Here is a 19,338-nt window from a genome sequence, read left to right as displayed (position 1 = left end):
GGCGCTGGTACAGCTAGGAGTGAGGAAAGGGGGCTGAACGAGGTGGAGAACCTTGGGGCGACGTGCTCAGTCAAAATGGTGTTAATACTATCTACCTCAAAAGGGTGCTGTGAGGACTCTGTGAGTTAATCCCTGTAAAGTGATCAGAACAAAGCCTGGCACACAGTGAGGACTCAATAAATATTCGCTCCCATGACTCGTGGATTAAGGCACGTTAGTAACTGAAAGGACCTGAATTACCGCTAGGAGGATCGTACACCCCGTTTGCCCGGGCAGTCCAGGGTTAGGCCTGTTGTCCCAAAGTAATTATTAACAGCAATCTGTTTCACTTGTAACAGTGTCCCCCAGTCCGGACAGTAAGTTATCTGGTCACCTTAAGGATCACTCAAAAGAGATGTGAACGCAAAGTATTTTGCAGGAAGGCGGGAGGGGAATGAGGGAAAGACATCAAAAAGGGCTGTTTTTTGTTTTAAAGATTTATCTATTTACTTGAGAGAGAGAGAGAGAGAGTGCGCACAGGAGCACGTGTGGCAGAGGGAGAGGGAGAGAGAATCTCAAGCAGACTCTATACCTTGGGGCTCGTTCCCACGAACCTGAGATCAAGACCTGAGCAGAAACCAAGAGTCAGACGTTTAACCAGATGCAAAGAGGCTTATTTCAGCTCCTGAAGGAGGGCGAGATCTGTTGTTTGTATTTTTGTTGTCAATGTTGCTGTTTGTCTCTTAAGCTCAGGATCCTCTGAAGAGACTGAAGGAGCTAAAGAGCCGATAGAAAGGGAAAGGCTTGATTGGGGAGCAAAGACCAGGAGGTGGACAGGAGGAGCCAGACCGACAGACAGAGGCCAGCCAGGGAAGGAGGCAAGAGACCCAGCTTCCTCTGGGGCAAGAGAAAGAGACCTTCTGAGTCTGGAAGAGGAAACAGGGGCTGGTCCCTGGCCGATGCCCTCTGTCCCCCCAGAAAGGGCACTGGAGGGGGGGGCGGGGCGGTGGGGACAGCATGGGAGCAGAGGGGGAAGCAAGCAGGGCAGGGCCGACCACTGAAGGAAGGGAGCGGTGGGCAGGGGACCGGTCTGGATGCTCTCCGAGTTCAGCTGAGGTTGGAGAGTGCAAATATACACAGTCACCAGCTCCGTAGTTTTCTTCCAGAACACTTAGCAGCCCAGGGGCAGGAATGGAGGAAATAAGATGACTAGCCAGTCGGTGTGGTCGGCGCTCGGCAACCGAAGTGGCTGAGTACTGTTGGCGAGTGAGTAGTGCTAAAGGATACTTAAAAAAAAATAAGTTTATCGAGGGTCCAAATACCTCCAGGTGGCAGTTTTCGAAGACAAAAAGTGGTTCAAAGCAATGCTCTGCCCCAAAAGGCATCACTGCCCAGGAGGCCGATGGGCGCTCAGAGGCAGAGATCGGCAGCAGACGTGAGTGGCCGGCCGGGTGAGGGTTTGAGGCTCTTCCAGAAAAAGGTTTCACAGAACAGGGAGGAACAGCAGAGATTTCTTGCTCAGCTGCCACCAGAAAGCTCAGAGTGGGCTATCGGGCTTCATAAGGAACAAGCGAAACGGCCCAAGCAGGGATGAGGGCCTTCCTGCTCGGCGGCCTGTTTCCTCTCCCTGCCACCTGCAGACCTGCGCCCTGCCCAAGGGCGCTGCAGAAAATACACCGACAAGCTCCAAACCGTCAAAGAACCCACAGTTTCATCAGATTCGTGAAGATTTCCGGGCACAACTGCTGTCCCATCGCTTGAAATTCCTTAACCGCTGTTCCAGCTTGATTTCTATTAATCAGCAATGTAACCTTCTGATTCCATAAATACATAAAATCCGGGTTTGTGGCGGGAGGCTTAAGTTTGAGTAGAACACTCCATCTTCCAGAAAAGTAAGCGGCTCGATGTGTGTGGCCTCCGCCGGAAGTCAGGCCGTTCCCCGCTCTGTGGCCCCCAGCCTCTCCGGGACCGCATAATCAGTTCTTGTCCCAAATCGACCACAGAGAGTTCAGGCTCAATGGGAAACTGTGTAGTGGACAGGAGGCATTTTGTAGTTGACTAAGCCAAAGGCTCCCCGACTGTAGGCTGGGCTGGCCCAGTAGAAAAGATGCGTGGCCGGGCGGCCAGGTCATAAGAACTGGCTGTCACTTACCAGTCGTGGGACGATTTTCTTGCAGGGAAAATACCTACCTGGCTAGGCTACCGGATAAATTCAACGAGGCGGCATATGACAAACCCTGGCACACTACAGGTACGTGATTTATGGGGGCGACCTCCTATTCCTTTCCTGGAAGATACCTCCTATTCCTTTCCTGGAAGATACCCAGTTGGGCTCATCTGATTACCCGATAATGCCAAATGAGTTGATCAGAGCTAGCAAGACGTTAACTTTTCCCTACCTTCTTTAATCAAGCACTTAGACTCCCCGTTATAATGTCATTTCCAAGGTTTAAGTAAGTTTGAGGATGTTACATTTTCATTCCCTTTGGTTCAACGAACAGAAATGGAGCCCTCGTGTATTTAAAGCACAGGGCTGGTCACCGTGGGGAGGGTGCTGGGCAGATTCAAAATGGGGAAGACTGCACTTACAACTCTAGAAAGAAGTGTGACGCACCGAGTGTCCGAATCTTGGGGAAGAGGGAAGGCCTCCTGTGGGATGTGATATGTAAGCCAAGCTTCGAAGGGCAGGGATGACTTTAAATGCACCTTTTAATATTTAACTTTAAATTAAACTTTAAATATACCTTCGTGTATAAACTCCTTGGAGTTCTAATTTTCAGACATTGTGTCTCTTCCATCGACAACCACAAACCACAGTAAGAAAAATGCTCAGTGAATTCAAAACATGGTTAAGTCTCTTGTAAGAAAAATGCAAACACAGGTGGTTACGGGCATATTAATAAAACACCTGGTAGGACATCACCTTCTTGCTCTGATAACTTGCAACTAAAAGGGAAGAATGAAGCATTTATCTTGCTCTTCCTTTGATTATATCTGAGGGTCACCCGAGAGCTCCAGCTGATGAGGTAAAGCTCTGCTGTTCAGAAGACTTTCAGTCAATACATGAAGAAGGTCGGAAGAAAGGTCACCTTTGGCCATGGCTGATGAAACAGTGGATTGGGCAAGGACCGTCGGTGGGTAACGCTATTGGATGAAAGAGGATGATGGGTTCCTTGGCCATGCAGGGGTCAGGCTGCCACAACCCAAGCTGACTGAACGATCTTGGCATCACTAAAACTTGGCCATCCAGACGTTGTGGTTCCCCGGATGTGAGGCAACGCGAGGCTTACCACATTGCCTATGGAGTTTCCTAGCCAACAAGCCTGACCCGAATCTAGTCAAAGAGCTAGGGCCCACTTCCATTTACAGGAAATATGAGGGACAGAGCCATAAACTAAATGATGCCATGAGGGCTTCCAGAATGGGGAACAGTGTACAAACAGTTGACCTGGTTTTTGCAACAAGTCACTGACTTGAAAAAAAACGGGAGGCTGGGGAGAGGTGGATGGCTCTAGACCGAGACAAGTCATACATGACCCTGGTTTGTACCCCGCTGGGAACAGATCACGTAAAATGACACTTGGGGGACAACTGGGGAGATGGCATTGAGAATGGGTGTTTCTCTTTGCAGAACTACCGTACTTTGTTGGTCTGACAACACAATGCGGTGAGGCAAGAAAAGAATTTTTTAGGGGCGCCTGAGTGGCACAGCGGTTAAGCGTCTGCCTTCGGCCCAGGGCGTGATCCCGGCGTTATGGGATCGAGTCCCACATCAGGCTCCTCCGCTATGAGCCTGCTTCTTCCTCTCCCACTCCCCCTGCTTGTGTTCCCTCTCTCACTGGCTGTCTCTATCTCTGTCAAATAAATAAATAAAATCTTAAAAAAAAAAAAAAGAATTTTTTAAAAAAGTTGTGTGCTAAGTATGTAGGGGTAAAATGACAAGATACCGGACATGTACTTTAAAATGCGCCATTAAAGGAAAGAGGCCATATACTGCCTTATCTATCCTTATCACAAAAAACCATTGTGGCAGAATCCTGATGAATACGCCGTTGTATATAACAGGCATACGTGAGGGTTCACTCTGATGTTCTCTATGCTTAAGGAACTCCGGTGCGGGGAGACCCAAGAGTCCGTGCCTTCACAAGCCCTCCAGACAACTCTGAGACAGGCTAAGGTTTGAGAATCGCTATCCGAACACATCTACTCCTGGAAGATGTCTGTTCTCGAAGGACATCTAAAAAAGCTTTCATATTTAGGTGACTGGCTGAAAACCTCTTAGGGTATCACATTTTGGGGAGAAAATCCAATGTAGCAGATATAACTTTATAGCCCTAAAACTTTACAATATTTCGCACAGAAAGGAAAACAGATTTCAGAACATCGTTGTCCATGAATTCTATGATCCGGGCTATTGTAGTTTAATAAAGAACTCATGCAGTTCTTTGTTTACCAAACAGTTACTGGTAATCACGGCACATCTACCGAGTTTGTGTGTGTGTGTTGTGATAACCCTTCATGCAGGTGGCAGGTGGGCATCTGGGAGGCAGCACCTGCCAACCAGGAACTGGATAGAACTGTTTGTCTTTGAGAAGTGGTTGAGCAAGTTAGCTTGGCTGGTTACAGCAGAACACTGGCCCAAGGTCATGGTTCCAAACCCCATTATATCAAGAGCTTCCCTTGATAACACAGCCCTCACTGCAAGGCTGGCATCTGCCAGCCACCCTGCACACAAGGAGGCCGTTCCCCAGGCGAGAGGCTAAGGTTGAAAATCCATGACAAGAGCACAAGTGACTCCAAGGGTAGAGCCCACAGTGTTACTTTCAACAGATCTGGTGCCTCTGAGATTAAAGATAAACAAATAGAAAGGCTGCCCAACAATGAAGAGACCTATTCCCTGTTCCATACGCTATGGATTTCCCCGAGCAATTCTGTGGATCACCTGAGCATTTACAAAAACCTCACTGCCAAGAATCACCGGCAGACTTGTTCAAAACAGACCGCTGGGCCACGCCCCCTTGGAGTTTCCAGTGCTACAGGAGGCTGCATCTCGAACCACTACTCAAGGGGATGTTGGTAGTGCTGGTCCAGGGACCACCCTTGGAGAACCGCGGGTCTGGACCCGGGTGCCGTACCTGAATTCCATCCAATCCACTCCTTGTTAGTGAGTGCCCCGTCAGCAGAGACCCTGCCTTTCCAGATTCTGTAAACTAAGTCCTGGGTCTGAAGGCCCAATCCGTGACACATCAAAAGGATGAGGAGGGCGTAGGGTGGGACCGCACATGTTCTTTAAGTGAAATCTTGAACCACACTGGGCTGGGCACTGCACCAGCAGCATGACCTTGGTGCTGTCCTCAAAGAGCTGATGCTGTTTCTGCCACCCTTTCTTCGATGAGTTCCACAGGAGTCATGGGGAAGACCTGAGGATGCGTGTGTGCACGTGCGTGCATGTGTGTATGTGTTTTAAGGCCAACCTTCACTACAAATGCTAATGGTCGCCAGTGCTCGAGAAGCTTCTCTCCACGGTCCAGCCTTACCGGCGCTCCAAACAGAGCCGCCTGCCTGCCGCCCGCCCTCCCCGCTGCGGGATGTCAGTTGTTCACCTGCATGGAAATGACAGCTGCTTGTCACGGTCTACATGAGAGGCCGCGCTGGCAGCGGTAACTAGCATGCCATTTCCAAAGCTGTCATTCTCTGGTGTCAGCACAAGCCACTGTTCAAAGATCTGCTCTGACATGAACCAGGCAGTGCCGGAGAGTTACTGCGGCCGACTCCCCTGTGCGCCCGCGTTTGTTTCACCCAATTATTTGTTTGTCGCTTGGAAGCCCAGGATGTCGAGCAGGTATTGTGGAGGTATTTTTGGCCTGATGCACAGGCAGGAAGCATAATGAGGCCCTCAGGTGAAGGTCTATTTTGTCAGTTAGGTGCTGGAATGATGTGCAGCTGAGAAGCCCGAGTGGCAATTAGGATATTTGAATAAGATAAGATACATGGCAGGATGCTGAGAAGGCTCAGAAAGTCGGCCTCAACTTTCAAAATGCCAGAAAACCCTCCGAGTAGGCAGTTTTCAAGTTTGTCCTGGAGCTAATACAGGAGGAGGAGGCGTCAGAGCTGTCTTCCCTCCAGCCAGAGGGGCCCTGAGAAGGAAGGGGGCTGAACCCAGGCGCCAGCCCAAGCTGCAGCGTGATCTGGGGGTGAGGCCCCCCGCTGCACAGGGGGCACGGGGGTTCGGGCAGAGATCGGCTACCCATGGCCGGCGAGGCCACAGTGGCAATGGGCAGCCAGCCTCCGACCAGCCGCCCCCAAGCTGCCTATTTAAGTCAGGAGCTTCTCCTTCCCGTGGAAGTAGAGGACAAATTGATTCGATGTCTCAGGTCTTGGGAAGAGGCCACTATCCAGGGCGATGTGGCCCTATGGCAAGCTGCCAAAACCAAAACCACAAAATTTAGTTTAGAATCGAACGAACATTTGACCAGAGCCCATAGCAGCCGTGTCCCTGCTTCCAATGCAGGAAATTAGTCTCTAAGACCCTCAGCAGTCACTGGAGACATTCTTCATTTCTGGAGTTCTCAGTCTCCGAACGTGAGGGAGACGACCCAGACAACACTCCTAAGTGACACACGAGGGATCTGGTGACAATAAAATGAACCCAGCTCCTCCTTACCCCCGTTCACAGGTCTAGTGGGATCAAGCTAAAATCCAGCAAACAGCAAGTGTGCTCGCTGAACAAATGAGGTCGATATGATCACTGCCTTCTAGCAAAAGAGAAGCAGGAAGCAGGACTGCTTCAGTCCAAAAGGCCTAGACGAACTTCTGAGGAAGCAGAGCTCTGGTGGGCCAGAGTTTGCTGACAGCTGAAGACAAATGGTGAGGTGGTGACATTCCCTCCGTTATCCAGAATGGTCCATCCAAGCCCCTTTTCACTTCACGCTGGTAAAATGAGTCACTCCTGGAAAGAGAAGCCACCTGGCAGCTTGCCCCTGGGGTGCCCTAAGGCAGGGCCTTGCTCTGGGAGCTAACCCCTGCCTCTCCCCTCATCCACCCGCAGCAACCCCTGGAAATGGTCAGCCATTCCCCTTGAGAAGTACGAAGGAACCCAGCACCGAAGTTCTTTATACAAACATTTACTGCAGCAGACGAAACACCTCGTTTGGCCACTCGAGATGCAGACCAGTGGAGGACCCTTAATAGCATTCTTCTTCTGGAAGGGAATACCTACCAGCTGGTATTCAAACTGTAGCAAGCTCACACTCACCCCTTTCCCCTCTTCCTTACTGCCCCCCCCCACCCCAGCTTCAACCCCCTCTTACCTCTAAGATCTTTCTCAGAGACAGAATCTCCTGAACAGGAGAGAGGTTTAGTCTGCCCTGTTCTTGCTCACAAGTTGGGGACTGAAGTCCCAGTATTGGCCACCAGGCACCACTCCTTTCAAATACGAGTATCCACAATGTCATTCACAGCACTCTGGGGAAACGTATGCCCTTTCCACAAGCTTTAGACTCTGAAAAGACCTAGAACACTCCGAAGCAAACTTTGGCCTTTAGACCTACAAGGGATCTTGGAGTCCATCCAACTTTCTCACGTTACCAATGAGAAAACCAAGTCAGATGGTCGTAAGTAGCCAGACTCCGGCTTGAGGCTGGTACTTCCTTGACTATAAAAGCAGTGCTGACTCTGGGACCCCCTTTGCAATATGCTGATGGGGCAAAGATTTAAACAGCGGAATCTAAATGAGAAAATATGGGGGAAAAATGGCCCTGATAGGCAATATCCAGAACTTTACAATGCTCCCCCAAATCTTTGCAATGGCTTAACTAATGTAACAATAGGATCGGTTTTGAAAACAGAATACTCAAAGGGGTAGGTTTTAGTCTAACACAAGTCAGTCAGCCAATCTGTGCTTTCTCTGAAAGGGTGACACCTTCTGCTGACCCTTAAGGGCTCATCTTGGATCGCCTTTTCCTCCTAAGAAAGTCTTAAGGTTATTATTATTATTATTATTTTTGGTCTTAATTAGTTTAGTGGCTTCTTTCCAATTGCGCCATCTAGAAAGTCTCTTTTTGAGTGGTAAAATATGTCTAAGCTCTTGCTATTGGGGTCGTGGGTCTCATGTGACCCATTCACTGCTGGGTCTCCTGAGCCTGCTGCAGGGTCAGCGTTGAATGAAAGGACTAATTTCAATACGGCCTCCTCTCCAGCCCACTGAAGGAAGCAACGCTGACGTCATTCACTTAACGGCTGACAAATCCGATTTCAGGAGAAAACCGAGCTTACGGGTAAAGTTCATGAATCAAGAAGGCCTGGGAGATGAGCCCAAAAAGTCTAGCAGAGAACCGTCGACACTTGGAAAATCACAAATTGATAGGAAACAAGAGGAATGACGTGGTTGGGCTTTCCGTGAGAGGAGCTTTACTATGGAAAAGCCTTTCCTGGCCATAAACAGATAATGAGCACATGATGTAATCTTGGCTAAAATTAGGTTTTAGTGTTACTCTGCTGAGAGATGTGAAAGGTGAGAGATAAGAGGGGGAAAATGTTTTCCAAGTGGCTTTTAAAGGCATCCAAATATAACCGCCTCCCACATCAGTCTATTAACAGGCACACTTGAGACATTTCCCTCTTCAAAAGGACTCTTAGAAAAAGCAATGATGTGCTCTCAACCTCCTCCTTTATAAGACAAGGTTTACGAGGGTCAGAGAAGATTTGAGCGCCCACAGAACACTCCTCCTTATTAACAGGCCCCCTCCCGCCTCCGAGCAGATTTAGGCCTCGTGCTTCTGTCATCCGTTGCTAGGGAAATGCCCCTGCTTGAAAACCCTAAGTCACTTCTAATAAAATCTGGCTGAAAGTACAGATCAGTCCACGGATTGGCACAGGAGTGGGCAGGGGGAGTAGAAACGTGGAGGAATATGGTCTTATTCAAGGGGGGGGGCATCAGAGACACCCCAAGTTGAGACCTGCGCCGATGAAATGACCATATGACGAGGTGCACCTGGGTGCTGGCAGGCTGGCGGACACCCTGGGCCGCCGGGAAGGCCTACGGGAGCCCCTCCCCCATTGAGGGCAGGTTCCTACCCATGTCCAGGGGACATAAGATACCTCATGACAGCGAGCTGGCGGAAGCCCTGGGGACCTGTGCGGGCCAGAGAGGAGGCCAGAAATGCCACACACTGGCTCCAAGCTGAAACTCGGAGAGGCATTCTAGGGTTCTGTCTCTACTCTTCTCCCTCGACCAAGAGAACCAGCCATTGGCACGACTGGGGCTGCCATTTTGGCCCAGGTCCCAGAATAAAGACAAGGAGGACCGCAGCTGGTCTGCAGCTGACATTGAATCTTGTAAGCCCCTGAGTGTGAGAAGCAGAAGTGGACGGGCAGAGACCCTCTGAATTGATGGGCAAAGACATCCCTTAAGAACCAGCCAGGATTGTCCACCATGTTTTGTAGTGCTGTACACTGGTAACAACGGTCACAGCAAAAAAGCACTCGGGACACGGGGGGCTCCGCACCCTAAGTTACACGAGGCAGAATAGTTATTTTTCAGTTCTGGGATTCAGTTAATGCTGTGAGGTTTGCTCCAATGGAAAATTCTGCTCATAATGCCCACAATGACTGGACAGGGCACCCCACGGAAGCCTGGCTCCTTCCACACCTATCCACAGGCTTCACGAGTTAGTAAGAAATCATTTCTAGGAGGCGAACCAGAGGCGCACCCTCTATGGCCAGCTTTCCACTTGGAAGTAAAATGAATTTCCAAACACCAACTTCCAGGCGGCCTTGCACAAGCAGGCCTTGGAATGCACTGTCCCAGTGCGTCCAGGCAAGCTCAGCCAGGGGATGGAAGTCAAGTTTATGGGGTGGGGGTGGGAGGAGCGGTGCTGAAACCTCGGAATCAAGAGCCAGAATGTCTTTGGTGGATTCACAAAGTAGGTCTGCAACTGAGAGCCCTTTCCACTTTTTTAAAGCACAGGCCGGGCGAGAAGGTGAAAGACTTTGGTGCTTGCCCCAGCCAAGCGGAAGTCAGGCACCATGAAATTAATAACATCACTGTTGTACTCACTCCACCACAGGTTTAGGAATAACCCTGGAAGAATCCGAAATGCACAGAGGACATTACTCGAGTGGGAATCAATCATCTCGCCCCTGAAATTTCTGGCATATCCTTATACGGCATATTCGCCCGATTCGTAATTCACCAAAGTTGATTCCTCAGCCCGAGCATTGCCGGGCTTTCTGAGTAATTGAGACAAATTTTGTTTGTTAAATAAATTCCAGGCAAGAGTGTATTTGACTTATGCACAGGAAAGGAAAGAATTCTTATGTAAGCTGCAAAACAATAGCGTTTTATCTTATCTGAGGAACTTACTGCCGCTTGCCTGTGTGTGTTTTACTGCCAAAATAAAATAAATTGAATCAGCTCACACATGATAACATGCTCTTTCCTAACTCATACTAATTGCTTGGCTAATTGATGTTTGTTGAACTTTCTCCATTTCATTGAGTGATTAGGTACAAAGCTAACAGTTGACATCTGTAGGCGCTTAACTGGCGTCTGTAATTACTGTTAATGTTAAATAATTGTTAGTTAATTGGAGTGGTAACTGACTGAATAGAATCCAGATTGTGAGGCAAAAAGAAACCTAGTTAAATAAACATACATTTTCAGAGAAAACAACATTTTTCTGCAGTTGTCAGAAAGTAGAAATAATCCAGAGGCCATGGGATGGCCCCAGGCTTCCTGCGTGCGGGAAAGTCTCCAGGCCCGGAGCTGACCCCTCTTCTTGAAAGTGTTACTAGTGAGGAGGCCCTTTGTCATAGAACTGCTCTCCTCGTAGACTCTCCAGAACTGACTTGACGTTTTTTATCCCAACAGTTTCCTAGGAGTGTGTTTTACCTTCTGAGACAACCAAATACCACAGCGTTGGCTAAACAAAGCACTAAATATGAATGGACCGAAGGGAGGGGCCGGTCAGCATTCAAGCTTTTTTGGCCAATAATGCCAAGGATGGAGAAAGTTCTTTCAGAGAACAGCAGCAATCAATTCGATGAAGTAAGCGAAGAGATTTTTAGTGGGCTCCAAAGTGAACAGATGGAGTTTGATCACCTGACTGAAAGCGAGGGATCTCTTATGCTGTGATCTGCTCCAGCTCATGGGGGTGTGTGGGATCGGGGGATCTGGCCTACTTTTCGTCTGGAAGAGTGGCCTCACTGTCAAAGTTCTCCAAAGTTCTCCAAAACCACCATCGAGACCAATATGCATGGTCAGAATATCTTCCACCCCTTCCCTCAAACTCCAGGGACGGGATCCAATATTTACCCAGGATTTCCCCACCATCCTCATCCACGCAGAGGTCAAAGGGAAGACCAGTCAACAGGTAATGGAAAAACATCCAGAGGAAAACACTTTCCTTACAACGTGGAATATTTTTAGGCCTTTACTGGTTGGTTTCACACTCACCGGAGAAGGCACCTGTTTCCAAGTATTTTCAAGGAATAATTCTATACAACAAATTCTGTAATGTAAGAGTTTGGCTCCTATAGGAAGGGCCATTTCCATAACAAAAGGAGCTGATTGCATGCTATTTGCAGTGTGGGGTAGAGGAGGACCCCAACTACTCATAACTCCTTTGTCTGAATCAAGCACCAATTACCCTTCAATAGTATTTAATTTTCCACACATCAGACATCTCTATCTCCTAAAGACCCAAGAAATTGCTCTGAAACAGTAAAAAGAAGGTCCAGAGAAAGAACAAGGGACAGTCTGTCCCTATCTAGGATTTAAGACACTATAAAAATGCAACTAATTCACAGAGACTGAAATTGGCTCAGTTTACTCTTCTGCACACGGGAAATGTCCTTTCTGTCATATCGTCCTTACAACTGAACCCAAGACACCACAAGGAATTATAAGATGGTCTCCATATGTTCATTATAACTGGGTTTCAAACTCGACATCCATTTGTTCTTTTTCAAGAGAGCTCTCCCCTGGTCAACTGTATTGTTTTCACTCAAAAAATAAAGCACAGGATTATGTTAGGGAATGGGTTTGAGAACTCTTTCCTACTTTTTTGGTCACCAAACCAAAGAATTCCCCTTTTACGTCTAAACATAATGAATGAGGTGAGCTCGTCACCATTAAAGAATTTATTAGGTGCCCAGTTACCGAGCCTCTCACACCAAGCAGAATTGATCTCCAGTAACTTTTTCCTCACCTCATCTTCTCAAATCTCCACCAATCTTTTTAGACAGGTTATCTTTCTATGCAGCTGATAAAACCACACTACCAAAAATACCCAAAGGCCGCATGAACTTCAAGGCTCCGACCTCATCTGCATCCCCTAAAAACCCTCAGCACAAAATCAACCCCAAGCACAGGCTGTGTGTGTCCATTAGTCTGGTAGGGCCCGGAAAAGGAAGAACAGCTCTGGTCAGAGAGCGCTCAAGGGGGCCCCAGTGTTCCATTTGGTGCTTGTCACGGCGGGCCGGTGTCCACCAGAACTCCCCATGGCTGACCTGGGGTCAGGGGTGGGTTCCTACGGAGGAGGCTGGGTAGGTGCTCTGACCGTCACATCTCGGTAGAGCCTGGGTGCTCACAGCAGGAGGGAGCACAGGATCCAGGGCCTCATCCCCACCTGGACCATTCTCCATTCTAAAACTTCAAAGACGTCCATTAGGCTGGGCCCAGCTCTCTGACAGGTAGCTGGGGGGGGGGATGGGGGCACGGTGGGCTTCCCCTGGAGGGCCCAAGATTACAACGGGAGACAAAGGTAAAGGAAAGAAGGGGTGAGCAAGTCGTGGGGTGAACCCGCCTCGCGGCCACCTCTCGTCTGCTCTATCTGCCTTGGTTGCAGGCTAGATCCTGGAAAAGAGGACTCCAGGGCCAGAAGGGGCAGCGATTCCAGGCCTTTTCTCTTCCCCTAACTTGGAACGGGGACCCACAGCAGGGCTGGTGTCCCATAAACACAGGGCTCCAGAGAACACCTGACTCCCAGGCAGGCCTTCCCTTCTTTGCCTCTTTCCTCCTTGGGGAGATCAGCCCTGGAGAGCTTTCAGAGTTTGAAAGAGATTAACCATCTTGGCCAGATGGTCACGTAGAGCCAAGTCCTCATTTTCTGCATTTCTGACTATATGGCAAAGTGGCAAAACCTCCAAGGAGGAGGACCTAAGTGGGTAAGAAAGGGTAATAAATACTGGCTGGAGACTCTGGGTTGACCGCAGGGTTCCTTTGAAGGATCCATCGTCCAGAATCTAGGCTACGAGTCCTGTTGCTCCTACAGCATTTGGACCAACTCAATACACACAAGAAGTTAGTCAGTCTCTCTCTGTGTATGTCTGTCTTCCTGGGAAAATTAATTTTTTCTTTGGCAGATGGCTGAGTCACAAAGACAGAAGGATTCATAAAATTCACATGAACATCCTGTAAACATTTAAACACATAAAGATTAAATAAGGCAACCACGACCTTGATTAAAGTTAAACTCCTTTTTTTTTTTTAATGTCTACAGCCTTACAACCTGCAATTTGGAGGCTCACCTCCCCACCTCTTCTGACACGGTCGGCTCTCACTGGGCGTGTGGCGTGTACAAGCAACTGTCTGATTAATTTGTTTTACGATTGGAAATTAAAGGCGTCAGAAGAAAGCAATAATTCGGATCACCTAAACACAAGCACATTACTAGTTCTCTATTAAACTGGACAGACTCTATGCAATATAACAAAAGTCAAAATAAAATCCAAGGGCGGAAGCGCCCTGTACCTACTCTTAGCCCCTCCCCCTTCCCCCGACTCATTGTTTTATCCCCACCAGACAGGGAGGTTTTGCTATGGTTGAAAATGCTCACCTAACGAGGCGAAATGGCTTATTACTGAAGCTCACAGACTGATAGGACTTGAGTCATGGCCCCTGTGGCTTCCGCTGGAGCTTCGTCCCCAGACTGCCCAGCCCCACACCAAAGCTGCGCGCAGCAGCCCCCCAACACCCGGACCCCCCCCCCATCAGCTTGTGAGATTAGCACTGCCCTCCCATGGCGAAATTTTATGGACCAAATCTGCCCGCCACCAGGCTCAGCAGCATAATCTCACCAGCAGCTTAAAGCCATGCTTCTCTAAGGCCAGAGCACTGTGGGACTCCCGGGAGGGAGAGGCGATACGGAGCTTTCAAACATCTGGAAGTGAAGGCGTACACGTGTCAGCTTCCCTGCACTCTTGCCAGGCTCTTCCATAAGCAGAGGCCTTGGAGATTTCACCGGTAGTCTGTGTTACCTGGTAGAAATTTGCCCTTTCTTACGATCCTTTTTATTGCTCTTGGCTAAGAATACTGGACAGAGACGGGAGACCTGACTCACAGGCAAGCCGGCCGCCTTGCAGGGGAACTTGAACTTGACGTGCATGAAGCTGACAGTTCCTTGAAGGCCTTGTCAACCATCCATCCAGTAAACCCTGCCACTACCCGGAGTAAAAACAAGAGCAAAAACCACAAGCACATCTCGAGCCTCCGTGCACCTGTCTTGAAGCAATTATTGACATTATCGCTATACAATGACTCGCTTTTTGAAGTTGTTTTCCTGATATTTAGCAGTCTGAATACTAATCCCCTTAACAAAACTGTCCCCATGCTTTCCCCCCTCTCCCGCCCCCCTAATCTCCTTCTCTCCAGGGGGAGGGCGGGGGCTGGGGACCAGTCAGTCGACTTTGCCGCACCTGGATTTGCATTGATGCCTCTCTTGTCATTCATGTTACCAACAGGCATTAGCATAAGGCATTAAGGGAAACTCTGGAGGAGAAAAGAAAGGCCATTTTGATGGAAATAAGGGGCAAAGGAATAATCTGCCATCAACTAAAATGCTTATTTGTGTATGGTTTCCCAAGCAAAGCTTAGAAAAAGCCTATGTTGATTTTAGTGTACACAAAGAAACCGTAATCCTTTCAAGGCAACTAAATCACCCCCAGAAAAGCAGCTCAGAAGAAAGGCACCCTGTCAGGGGGGTGACTATTCACAACCAAGGAGATGCCACAAATCACACTCTGTAAGTAAACAAAAATAAGAATGTGGGAAACGTGTGATTGGAAAGGGAAGGGGGGCAGAGTGGGGGAGTCGGGGCTGCGGGGCGGGACTGTCATCAATCACCCTTCAACCTCCCTGAAGAGAGCCTTTCAGCTCGGTGAGGGCAGCGAGGGCCTGAACGCACGTCCCAGGGCCAGCTCCCACTCTAGGGCTGATCCCAGAGAGCGGAAAGACATTCCAGGGCTTTTTAGAGCCACGGAGCAGAAGAAAGAGGGGCGGCTTGGGGCCGGAGGTGGGGGGGAGGGGGCAGGGGACCAGTGGTCACTGAAACACCGGAAGACCTCCTTTCGGGACCTGTCCTGCTTCATCTCCTCCTCCTCCTCCTCCTCCCCGCTTCTCTCACTCAGATCCACCAGCATCTACCCCATCCTCTCCCCTCGTCAAAATGAGCGATAAACAATTAGGCATTTTTACAGATGAGCACTGTACGCTATGAACTGCACGCATCTCCTTTTACTGGGCTTTTAGCATTATGGAGAACAAATTGATACAAACTTTCAGTCCATCAAAAAATATGATGAAATATAAAACTGGAATACTCCATCATGCAATAAAAAAGATAAAAATTCAATGTGACAATAATTCTGGGAGTAACAGCAATCACACAGGCACATACACCTCGAGGGAACTCTAAACATAATGTACTATTTAAACTTGCAGTTGGTTCAAATTCCAAAATAATCCGGGAGCTCAAAATAACTGCACTTGGAAATGCTAGCCAAGGTGGACTGCAGGAGGCCGAAGGGGTTTCAAATGTCTCCCCTTTACGAAGGAAGGCCCAACTCTGTTCAAGCGTTACCAAGAATCTTCCACGGAACAACACAACTGCGATTACCATAGAAAGCACACCTTTATTTAGCAATTACCATGCCAGCACCTCAATCAGGTTCTACGGTGAAGAGGAAAAGATCGAACGGTTTATACAATTTATACCTTTCAAATTATACACCTTGGTCTTGCCAGTGATTAGAGACTCCCTCACATTTCATTATTTCCAACAACACTGCTACAAATGAAAACTGCCCAGAAACCTATCGGCGAGGATTGAAGAGAAGTTTTTCCTTTATGCACCGTATGTCATTAGCCTCTCTTAGTCCGTATTGCAGTTTGGAAGAAATTAATGGGATAGCACATATTTAAATTTTGCCCTCTTGCTCGTTTATTAACTTTCCAGAAAGCCCACAGCAGAGTAAGGCTTGGTTTATGACCATAATACTGTGCATACTAAACGCCCACTGGTTATTAGAGTCTGCAGAACAAATCAGCTATTTATAGTTCTCTGACTGCTGGGTAGTTGATAAGTAACAATAAAGTTAAGGCATTTTGAGAACGATCATTCTCCATTACCGCTTCCTATGTTCAATTAAAGTCACAGAGATAGCAGTGATTTCTTAGTCAAACCAAGTTGAATAAGGATTCGGTGTATTCTGTTAAAATAAACTGTTGTTTCATACGTCACAGAAGCATACAGATTTTGTCTCCAGCAAAAACACAAAATATGAACAGTGGCTCCGGAATGGAAAAAAAGAAAGACCATTTGTTTTTCACTCTGACTTCCTAGGCAATGACAATGAGACAAAAACCAAAACCAGCCATGGCTCAGAATTCAGGTGTCTTACCTTTGTTTACAATAACAGTATTGAAGAGTTTTTCAGAGCTGGCATCTGATGCCTGAAAAACAAGAAAGGGGGAAAAAAGTTATTATGGTCATTGATATTGTCATCAGCATCATCACTACCACGATTTTAAATCAATTCACTGCACTTTTAGAAAAGCCTGACAGGGAGAGCAGCAATTCGCCCAATCGTCCATAAGGTGGTGCTGTTTCACTGCACGAGACGGACCTGCAGTGCAGCTATGTGCTGGGGGAAAAATCTGATTTTAAAAAACGTGTCCTTATTAGACATATTATCTGTGCAAAACATATTTCTATGAGATGATACACAAAGCAATTCAGCTCATTCACATAATGATTTTGCAATTTCGTTGACAGATCATTATTTTGGAAATGGTACTTTTTTTTTCCCCTTGATATGTGCAGACATGCCTATTTTTCAATTTTCTTTCACAATCCAGAAATGCCTATTATTTAACGCTAAGCCTTTTCTCACTAAAAAGTGTTGACTAGCACTTCCAGAAATTAATGTAAAGATTCATCCGATGACCCCAAGATCCCTGTTCTTCCTAGTAACCAGGATGACCTTGGTGTCGAAACAGAAGCCAGCTGACCTGGCCCACAACCCGACACTATGCATATCATCAGCATTATTATCCTGTTCATTTTCCAGAAATTGTGTCTGCTAATTATTACACTGGCTTGAGGAAAGTGAAATAAGACTGTTTAAACAGCAAGAGTAAAGCCAATGTAAATTACACACTCATGGGCTGAAAAATAAACACGAAGTTGGTTTGGAGGGAATGGTGCAATGTTGCAGAAGCACGGAATATTTCTAGAACTTCTAGAAAATTTAAACAATTCAATTGAAAACCAGCACCCCCGCTCTATAGTTTGAAGATGGATCCACAGTGAAAGTTACAATGGCTGTGTTGTGTCTATGCTGTTTTTGATATGCAACCCTTGTAAATCACTTGTCTTTCACACTCTATACATAGAGAAGTGTGTTTTGACAAAGCAAAGCATAGAATGTTGAATAAATATAGAGAGAACTATAAGAAATGGGGGAGGGTATATTTGAAGTATAGCATATTCTGACTCTGGGGCTGGCTTTTAGGGACAAAGAAGATACTCAATTTAGCCCTCTGTGTTATGTTGATGAAAAAGAGATATTCTTGGGTATATCTGGGGAATATGTTCTAGTTCTCGATGCAAGTGATAGAGAAAGACATAAAATATTTTTATTATGAGGATTTTTTCCCCTCTCTTTTCCTTCTAATATTCATCCTGTGGGGGTGGTTCGGAGAAAATTAATGGATCAAGGGAAAAAAGGAATCGATGAGTAAAACAAGTGTTGGACTGCATATACATTTATGCATAAACAGCTTAACATAAATTCTAGATAGCTTTTTAAAAAAATTTTGCACGAATAAAAACACGCCAAAGGACTTCCTGACATCTTAAAGTTAATAACATTAAATTGTATATGATAATAGCTTTTCATAAAAATAAGCCGCCAAAAAAAGTGTGGCATGGGGAGGGAAAGAAGATATCCATTAAACAAATCAAGAAGACTGTTACAAAGGCAAAAATGACAGGAAGAATGTGGTTACACTGTGATACCAAGTGAGATTTCTAGGAACGTGAGTTTCTCCTGCTAAAAACTCAGAGATAAGTATTTCACCATTCTTGAACGAAAAAAGCATCTCTTAGTTCAAAGTGGAAGGGCTCTGCTAAATTCATGGCTGAAAAAAAAAAAAAACCTCCAGCTGATCTATTTCAAAGGAAAAAAAAAGCCCATTAATGAAATCATTTTAAAACTGAACTAATCCTTGCAGATATGGGGATTGCTTATTAAGAGGAGTCTAATTGGCCCAAAGAAAGAGGAAAACAAACGACTGCACCCCAAATGCAGAAAACACGGGTAAGGAAAGGAAATGGCCCCGGATTGAGTTTTTATTTGCACTTGGGATGTGCGTGCATGTGTGTTTGAGAGAGGGAGATCAAATAGGAGTGAGCAGCAGGTGAAAAGGCCTTTTGGTTGTCTGAAACACCTCCTTGGGGCTGCCGCCTTTGTCGGCTCCACTGGGCTCCACAACACATCCTATTCTCCAGGAGGCGGCTAAGGGATCCTTCTATCTGAAGCGAACTTAGAGGATGTGATTATTACGATGCCAACCAGTAAGTTATTAAGGAAATAAGTCTGACAGGATATTCGGAGAGGCTTAGGAGCGTGCCTTCTAATAAAAGCTTTCTGAGCCCTTTAATTTTCTGAAACATGCCATAAGCTCTTACAACTGGAGAAGGGGCCCTCTCAAAAAGGCCTCTGCAGAAAAACACCCCAAAGAAAATGACTGCAATGGGACGTTGGCTAATCGTAAAAGGATTCTGGATCTCTTCTTTCTCCCACCCAGGTGGTGGAAACTATGGCGGACCACTGTCCTAACAAGTCAGAGAAGAGTCAAAAGAGCCAAAGTCTAAACTGGAAACTACAAGAAAATTCTTTACATTTCCTCCATCAACTTTCCAAATTCTACTTCCGCCTTTCAAGCATTTGTGCAAATTATTTGGCTCCTTGGGTCTTAATCTTTAGGACGTTTTTTCATGGGTTTTAGGGAAAGAGTCTGCAATTCCTTGCATTCCCTGGGCTATTTTCCTGGCTGATTTTTTTTTTTTTTTTTTT

The 19,338-nt window shown here is 47.0% G+C and overlaps 1 protein-coding gene across 1 annotated transcript in view; it reads right to left on the bottom strand.

The window, feature by feature from the left end:
* Window positions 1–19,338, bottom strand: part of AUTS2 (activator of transcription and developmental regulator AUTS2) — a 1,108,719-nt gene that overhangs the window by 69,358 nt on the left and 1,020,023 nt on the right. Inside the window, exon 6 of the mRNA XM_040634983.1 lies at window positions 16,660–16,711. Coding sequence (XP_040490917.1) covers window positions 16,660–16,711 — 52 coding nt within the window. The remainder of the gene's footprint in view (window positions 1–16,659; window positions 16,712–19,338) is intronic.

Source organism: Ursus maritimus, unplaced genomic scaffold, assembly GCF_017311325.1.
Source record: "Ursus maritimus isolate PB19 unplaced genomic scaffold, ASM1731132v1 scaffold_2, whole genome shotgun sequence".
Lineage (NCBI taxonomy): Eukaryota > Metazoa > Chordata > Mammalia > Carnivora > Ursidae > Ursus > Ursus maritimus.
The sequence above is the reverse complement of the archived record's forward strand: the minus strand, read 5'-3'. Positions and strand labels throughout refer to the sequence as shown.